Source organism: Azolla caroliniana, unplaced genomic scaffold, assembly GCF_043228905.1.
Source record: "Azolla caroliniana isolate FFs.n. ecotype wild unplaced genomic scaffold, voAzoCaro1.0.p SCAF_1, whole genome shotgun sequence".
NCBI classification, from domain to species: Eukaryota; Viridiplantae; Streptophyta; class Polypodiopsida; order Salviniales; family Salviniaceae; genus Azolla; species Azolla caroliniana.
In genome coordinates, this window is record NW_028230436.1 from 15,491,742 (window position 1) to 15,500,834 (window position 9,093).

General features: G+C 40.5%; 1 protein-coding gene across 1 annotated transcript; it reads right to left on the reverse strand.

The window, feature by feature from the left end:
- Positions 1-7,447: 7,447 nt before the first annotated feature.
- On the reverse strand, positions 7,448-8,184 carry LOC147869087 (disease resistance response protein 206-like). The gene has a single exon (XM_087335865.1). It carries the CDS (start codon positions 8,167-8,169, stop codon positions 7,585-7,587), a length of 585 nt encoding a protein of 194 aa, XP_087191991.1. The 5' UTR covers positions 8,170-8,184; the 3' UTR covers positions 7,448-7,584.
- Positions 8,185-9,093: the final 909 nt, after the last annotated feature.

The following is a 9,093-nucleotide window of genomic DNA, read 5'->3' on the forward strand; positions in this document are numbered from 1 at the left end:
CGGATAGGCCACCTGGGAATCTTATGCACCTAGAGACTTGCTCATATAGGGCATAAATGGCCCAAATCATGTCATTTGGTATCTCCAAGCTCCTAAGTCTATAAAACAACTTCTCCCTAGGAACTGTGTCAAAGGCTTTGTGGAAGTCCAGAAAACAACAATATAGTTTCTTCTTACAAGCCTTTGTTTAGTCAATTAATCACCTAAGTGTGAAGATATGGTCAATAGTGGAGGAGGCTCGTCTAAAGTCAGCCCGCTTAGGTGATCGAAGACTTAATGTTTCCATATAATCGCTGAGCTCCGCTTCCGTTATCGCACCATATAGTTTAGCGAGCGTATGACCTATCATAATTGTCCTATATGTATTTGGGTCCATTGGGTCCCCTCCTTTATGTATAGGGGCCACTGTGTTCATGGTCCATTGTGGTGGAAAACCCTCGGCGAGGGCGCGGTTGAAGATTAGAGTGGGAAAGGGGGCTAGGCACTCTCGAGCATATAGTGGCTCTTCTATTGATTGTAGAGAGGCATGTATATTATTCGTAAAGTACAAATATGTCCTTTACAAATGTAACTCTTTATAGGAAGAGTCATAAGTGCTATTATTTTATAATTTAATTATAATCAATTGGTATTATTTTTCTTATAATTTCCCAACATATAACCCTCCCTAGCGAAACGCTCCAAGTTGTAGAATCCCATGTTTGCACATAACAAATATGTGAACAATGCTAAAAGCTAAAATCGAAATGATGAAGATTCATCCCCCAGTATTGGGTTCCAATTCTTTAAATGATAACAAGTCGGAAATGCGGGCCCACCACGTAGTGGGAGGCAAATACTTCGTTTCTAATTCACTATTTCCCCCATTACGTTTAAAAGTTGGAATAACTTTGGTCCCATTTACATATTCCTTGCGAGATCCATTCAACCACCTAATCGCTGTTGTATCGCATCATACGCACCCTTATACTTCTCCACAAATATTCCTCTCACATCGATGATCTGATCCAAAACTACTTGCACGATATATTGTAGGGTACTCTGAACATAAAACGAATCAAAAGCCCAGAATATCTATCACATGTACTAAATTTCCCAGATAAGCGATTATGACGATGCTAAGCAATGCCGGGGTGAGGATTGATGCAAGCAACGTCCACTCAATGCTTATTATAACAAGGTGGAAATGTGATTCTTGAGAGCAATACATGTTCCAAATGTAAGGGAATTTAATTGTATATAAGATGGCTGTAGAATTCGGCAACTATACAAATAGAGAATGATTGCTAGAGAGAGAGAGATCACACATACATAATTTGTTCTATATTAATTGTATGATGTTACACTAGCCAAATGGCTTGTTTGTAGAGCCGATGGACAAAAAGTTATGTCTCTTCAATGAAGAGTTTTCTCTAAAGTGTAATTGTAAATAACTCTTCATAATTACTTATTTTAATAATAATAATAGTAATATTAATAATATAATATTTAGATTAAATATTTCCACACCCCCCTTTAAGCTAAATATTATTTTATTCAAAAGTATTGTCGTTCGAAGAATAGTTTGGCATTGTAAGACCAATCTTTCGACAACAAGCGGCATGCTTTGTTTGAGGTACTGGCTTTGTTAGAAAATCAGCCCACATTATTGTTGTAGACACATACTTAAAATCTAGCTTCTTCTCTTCAATTAAGTCTCGTAGAAAATGATGCTTGAAAGAGACGTGTCGAATATTATCACTCATTTTCGGATTACAAGCTAGCTTTATGCACGACTGATTATCACAATGAAGGATTAGCTTTGAAGTCTTAAACAAGTTAAGTTCTTCAAGTATAGAATGAATCCATATTCCTTCTTTTGCAGCGAGTGCGGCGGTTACATATTCAGCTTCTGTTGAAGATAGAGTGACCGTTGTTTGCTTCTTAGACCTCCATGCTATAGCGGCTCCGGCGAGACAATATACGAAGCCACTTGTTGACATACGACCATCAATATCCCCTCCCCAATTTGAATCCGTCCAACCCGTCAATTGTGATGGATTGGTCCATCCTTCAAGATTCATGTTGACGAACTCTGATTGTGATCTAGAGTAAGTTAACACCATATCTTTTGGTCGTTTTAGGTAACGTAGTAGTCGTTTTAAAGCTTGCCAATGTTTCGGTCCTGGATCATGCATAAATCTTGTTCCAGTGGTGAAACATAAATCGGGACGTGTACAACTAACAAGGTAGTGTATACATCCAAGAATTTGCTTGTAAGGAACATTGAGCATTTCATCTTGTTCTTTAATAGTTCTTGGAGCATCTTCGAGTGATAATTTTCATGGAGTTGACATTGGTGTAGAGATAGGCTTGCAATGTAGCATATCAAAACGTTTTTAATACACTTTCAATGTATTGAGTTTGGGAAAGAGAAATGGTTCCTTTGGCACGATCTCTTTGTAAGTTCATTCCAAGGAAATACTTCATTGGACCAAGGTTAGTTATTGGAAAAGCTTGTTGAAGTTCCTTCTTTGCAAGTTGTAGATACGTTAGTGAGTTGGCAAGTAGAGGTAAGTCGTCGACATAAACACCAATTATGATGAAATTATTCTTAGATCTTTTAATGTATACATTTGGTTCATTCTTTAATCTTTTATAACCGTTGTTAGTTAGAAAATTATGAAGTCGATGATACCAAACTCGTGGAGATTGTCGTAGACCATATAAGGATCGATATAGGCGACATACAGCGTTTGGTTGAGTTGAATCTTCAAAATGCGGTGGTTGTTGCATATAGATCTCTTCTTCAAGTTCGTTGTGAAGGAAAGCGGTTTGAACATCTAAGTGATGGAGTTCCAAATCAAGTTCGACGGCGAGAGAGACAAATATGCGAAATGTGATACTTCGCAATGTAGGGCTAAATGTATCTTTAAAGTCGATTCCAGGAATTTGCGAAAACCCACGAGCTACAAGACGAGCTTTGAAACGTACAATATTTCCATTAGCATTGGTCTTCTTTCGAAGAACCCACTTACAACTAACAATTTGTCGATTAGGTGGTGGATCAACAAGGCTCCAAATTTTGTTCTTTAATAAGGCTGTCATCTCTTCTTCCATGGCAGCTCTCCATTTACGGCCATCGATACCAGATAACGCTTCTCTAACGGTAATAATCAATTCATTTGTCGTATCCAGATCTTCTTCCATTATGAGAGCGTCTATATCGAGGTCCACAAAGTGTGCCTCGAATTGGTCGAGTTCCTTATAGATATCGGACAAGCAGCGCGTACAGCGAGGTGGTGAGTCATTATAATATGGGTTTGGAAAGTATTGCGAGGATTGTGAATTTGAGTTGATTGATAAATCACTAGTGGTGTCAGGTAAATCAAGATGAAATGGCGGAATGATTTGATGGGTTTGAGGGCTTTCAAGGGTTTGGTGATTAGAGGCCGAGAAATTTGATAAAGAGATTGGTGAAGTGTTAAATGTATGTAAGTGTGGTGAAGACATGATTGATGGAGAGGATGTGTTTGTGAGGTCATTATAGTGTGTAGAGTTAGACGGTGTGAAACCACTATCAAAAGGTGGGTGCATGTAGTTAGTTAGTTGGTTTATGTGGGTTGGTTGGAGTTAAAGAAGTAATTTTCATTTTACTTTTATTTTTATTAACTTTAAATTTAAACATTGGTTTCTTGTGTAAACGAAGCCGTATGGGAGGAGTTCTTGGAGTAGAGGAAATGGGAGGAGATGCAAGTGGTAGATGTACAGGAGAGATCGGAGGAGGTGCAATGGGCTGATCAACATGAATATAAGGACGAGGGATTACCACATAACGATCGACAACATCGAGGACGTCATCAGATTGAGAGGGGTTTAGGGTTTAGGGTTTAGGGTTTAGGGTTTTCGATCGATTGCTGGCGGCAATTGCAGCGGCATCAGGATTCTTTTGTCAGTGACAAGGGTGGCGATTGTGATCAACAATGTTGTGTTGATAGAAAGAGGCGGCATCGGCGGTGGTGCTATATGGGAGGTGGCGATCATCAACTACAACCGTTTTCTGTTGGCGGCAAGTTGTGGCGACAGCGGCAGCAACGACTCTGGTTGAGAGACGACGTTCATCAGCAACGAGTTTCTATTGGCGGCAGGCGGCGGCGCTGGTTGAGAGGCGGTGATCGTTAACAACAGAAGTTTTCTGTTGGCGGTAGGCGGCGGCACTGGTTGAGAGGCTGCAATCGTCAGCAACAGAAGTTTTCTGTTGGCGGCAAGCAGCGGTCATCACCAATTTTCTGTTGGCGGGAGGTGGCGGCGGCAGTGCTGTTTGGAGAGCGGCATACATCAACGACACCGTTGTTATGAGATTGGTGAACGATGGCAACATCATCTTCTAATTGTTCGCCTCCTTTGCGAATATCATTTTTTAGGTTATGTCTTGGTGTCGTGGATTCAAGAAAGGGTGACTCATCAAATTTGACAGTACGACTGTAAAAAAAGGTTTTCTTGGTTGGATCAAATAAACGGTAAGCCTTGTAGTCGTTTGCATCTCCGTACCCAACGAAAATCGCTTTTCTTGGTCTTTGTTCTAACTTGGATCGTTTTTCGGCAGGAACAAAGGTGTAAGCAGGGCAACCAAAGATTTTGAGATCTTGCATATTTGGTTTTACTCCAAACCATAACTCGTATGGTGTGATTAACCCAAGTGTTTGATGATAGTTACGATTTTGGAAATAACATGCTGTTGCGACAGCTTCTTCTCAAAATGAGGGCGAAAGTGATGTTAGGTTCAACATGCTCCGGGCCGAATTAAGTAGTGTTCGATTTTTCCGTTCGGCTAGACCATTTTGTTGTGGTGTCGAAGGGACAGAAATTCATTGTAAAATTCCATGGTCTTTACAAAATTTTGTAAACTTGTTAGATGTATATTCTCCTCCCTCGTCATATTGTAGACATTTCAATTGTAGATTTAGTTGTTTTTCTGTTAGTGCTTTATAATTTGTAAAAGCTGTGAAAGCTTGATCTTTACTTTTGAGGAATGTTAGTATAGTAAACCTTGTATAATCATCGATGAAACTAATGAAATATTTTGATTTTAAAAGTGATTGAGTTGGGAATGGACCGCATATGTCACTATGGACAAGTTCAAGTGATCGACTTCTTCGGGAGTTACTTGTAGGAAACTTTGATGATGCCATTTTGCCGAACAAGCACGCCTCACATATTATGGAAAACATATCCTTTGCGACTCCTTGAGCGAGCTTGTGAGTTTGAAGTGTTCGCATTGCAGCAAGGTGTGGGTGTCCAAGTCGATAGTGCCAAAGTAAGGTGAGTTCTTGTTGTCTTTCGATTTCGGTTGTATGAACTTCAATTTTTGATTGGGTTGTTGGATGTACACTAATTGGATATAACCCTCCTTGTCTTTTGCAGGAAGTTCGTATCGTGAGACCATTTGGTAGAAGATGATGAATCACGGCTTGATTATGATGGAACTCGATGACGGTTCCATTCGAAGTTTCTTGACTTAACGAGAGAAGGTTCTTGGTGATACCAGGCACGTGGTACACATCATTTATGGTGAATTTTCCTCCTCCTGGAAGATGAAAAGTAAGTTGTCCTTTGCCTAGTGCTTGTTTTACTCCATTATTTCTAAATCTAACAGTTATTGGATTTTGTAGGGGTGTGTACCTTTGAAGCCAATTTGATCGATGTGTGAGGTGGTTTGTCGCTCGAGTGTCGAGATACCATTTGTCATCCTTCTTCGTTGGTATATCCGCTACAAGTGCTTCAGCCACAAAAGCTTGCATCAAGTCCTTCTTCTTCATATTCATCCTTTTCTTCCATTGAGGCAACATAAACCTCTTCTTCTTCTTCTTCTTCGCCATTTCTTCTTCTTCACCATTTCTCTCTTCCTCGAATTCTTCTACAATGTGGGCTTGTGGTCGACGAATGTTGCTTGGGAATCTTCGAATAGACTTTTGTTTTGCCTTACATTCTTGTGGTGTGTGGCCTGGTCTTTTGCAAATGTTACAATAAGACTTATTGAACTTCATTCCTCCTTAAGTCATAGGTGCATTAGTCCACTGACTCTTGAAACGCTTGTATCGTGCTTGTGGTTTGTAATGAGGTCGATAGGCTGCCATAGCGATTGCTTGTGTTGATGTGTTTTCTTCTCTTGTCTTTCTCATCGAGTCTTCTTGTCTTATGTCTCCCATGAGATCTTCCATAGTGGCTTTTTTATTTAAATTTTGTGTAGTCACAAAAGATGACCAAGAAGAGGGTAAAGCGCCTAATAATAAACATCTTTGTAGTTTGTCGGAGATGTCGAAGCCAGATGTGATTGTGTCATCCAATTTCTTTTCCCAAGTTGTTAGAAAATTATCTACATCATCTTCTTCTTTCATTGTAAATGTGACATATGCACGTAGTGTGCGCACTTGTGTTGCATCCGTCTTTGGTTCGTATTGTGTCTTTAATTTCTCCCAAATTTGATGCGAAGTTTGTAACTTTCTAAACGCTTCTCCTTGAACATCTGATATATGTGCTAATAATTCCATCTTTGCCACAAGATCTTTCTCTTCCCAAGTAACTTGGTCAGGTCCGGGGAGATCGGGTTTTTTTTTATAATCCTGACACTAAATCCCAAAGTTTGTAGTGTTGAAATAATAATTCGAGTCGAGCACTCCAAATGCGATAATTTTGCTTTGATAACTTTACTAATGAAAGTTTATGTGTGTTGAGAATGTTGGCAGGAGTTGAGAATTTTGCCATTTTTATGGAAGAGGGCTATCCGGCTTAGCGCTCGTCTTGATGACAAATCGATCAACGCTCCTCGGATTCTCTAGTCTTATTTGATAGATGCGGAAATCTGTAAATCTGATACCATGTAGAATTCAGCAACTATACAAATAGAGAATGATTGCTAGAGAGAGAGAGATCACACATACATAAGTTGTTCTATATTATTAAATATATGATGTTACATTAGCCAAATGGCTTGTTTGTAGAGCCGATGGACAAAAAGTTATGTCTCTTCAATGAAGAGTTTTCTCTAAAGTGTAATTGTAAATAACTCTTCGTAATTACTTATTTTAATATTAATAATATAATATTTAGATTAAATATTTCCACAATGGCCAATATGGGAGCAAGTTTTCCTGCCTTATGATTAGTCTGGATCTGATCAAGTGTCTACCTATGCCAATGGTGATACTCATGTGATTGACGAATGACGGTTCCATACAAAATTTAATTGCTTCCGTCACATACCCTATAATTGAGGAATGACCAGCAGCAGTGCAGTCTTTAAAGACGCATATCATTTCACAAGCAAAAAAAAGGGCGTCGTATCTTTAATGACAATAGCAGCGACCATTATACTCTACTGATATTAGTACTGTTTAAGAGTGACATAATTTAATAGTAATTCTAGTATTATTTCAATGTAATATCAATCGGACAAAACAACAACGTGGGTTGTGATCGAAGAAAGGGCATCCATCCATCACACGTTGATTGTGATTGACGGTAGACAAAGAGTTACAAACAAATAGGGAGGGTAGGATGCCTGCATGCATGCATGGATTGGGGCCACCCTTGAATGTGTGATGATCAATAATAGAGGTCCAAGTCGAAGGAGAGGGTCCAGTGCGCGGGCGCAACGTTGTCGATGACAACCCGCTTGGAGATGGCGGCACCACGAGCTGCGAGGAAGTCTCCGGTTCCCCCGACCACCACCAATGTCCGGTTGTCGAGAGACTCATCCTCCTGCCCCATGATGGCGATGGTGCCCGTGTATGGCCCCGACGTGATGGTGGCAGTGAATATATGCATGAGGACGTAACCCTTCTGTGAGTTGAAGATCCAAAAGCCCTGGGCGACGCCGATGGGTTCCGAGTCGGGGGAGGCGTCGGGAGTGATGGGGTCCTCGAATGTGGAGCGCACACCGAAGTTGGTGGGGTTGGGCTGGCTGAAGTTGAAGGGTCCGGCACTGTACACGGAGTCGAAGACGGAGTTGTTGACGGCCGGGTTGTAGACTTGGTTGTGGATGTAGAAGCTGAAGGTCTCTGGTCCCTGCCGAGGCTTCCGTCGAGCCGATACAGTGGTGGTCAAAGGAGCGGCCAGTAACAGCAGATAAGCGAGTGTAGTGGCGAGTGTAATGGCGGAGGAGCCATATGAGATGGACTGCTGAACCATGTTTGTAATTTGTGCTCAAATAGTTTTATGTATAATAAAATTCACACAATTACGAAGAGAAGAAGACAGCAGTGAAACGTTGGTTGATTGTGGAGAGGTGTGGTAATGGAAGGATGGATTAAGGAGAAGCGCTTAATTATTAATTCACAAACTAAAGGGAAGAAGGTAGCAGTGAAGATTGATTGTGGAGAGGTCTGGTAATCGAAGAAATGGAAGAAAAAGGCGTGCAATTTATACATAATTTACGCGGTTTTGGGGGGGGGGGGGGGGGGGGGGCAGGAATGACTGGAGGAGGCCATTCATTTCCCTTTTTAAAAAGTTGCCACGATGGAGTTCACGTTCCAGCACTGCAACGACTTTGAGTTAGAAACTTGTCGAACACGGTGCATTGCCACATGCCCAGAGGGCTGCTCTCCCATTACCGAGAATTAGTTAATAATACCTCCCGTCTGTCTGTCTTCTATATACACCACATATTTTGGAGTAAATGGTATTTTCACTCAGTTTTCATGACACACAACCGCCGAAGTTGGGTTACTTTAGACAAAAAAGAAGAGACTATTATTCATAATCGATGCTTTGGTTTCACACAAAATTTTGTGGAATATGGAAATTAATATAAGAGTTATAAAAAGTGCACATTTCAATATTTAAAGTGAAGTCAATCTTTTGTTGTTGGAGTCCCATCTTCGTAGAGCTACACGGTTCTCCATCATCACTAATTTTAGGGGTGACAAAAAAACTTGGACTTGGTAAAAGTTGACTTGGCCAAAAGTCCATGCTGCGGGGAGAGGGAGAGATAAGCGAGGCGGATGCCAAATTCAGCACCGTCCGTCCGGTTATTATGGAGTATATATATTGTGGTGTGTTCCTTTTGTGCATTTCACAATACATATGTATATTGATATAGTAGAATATAATAGT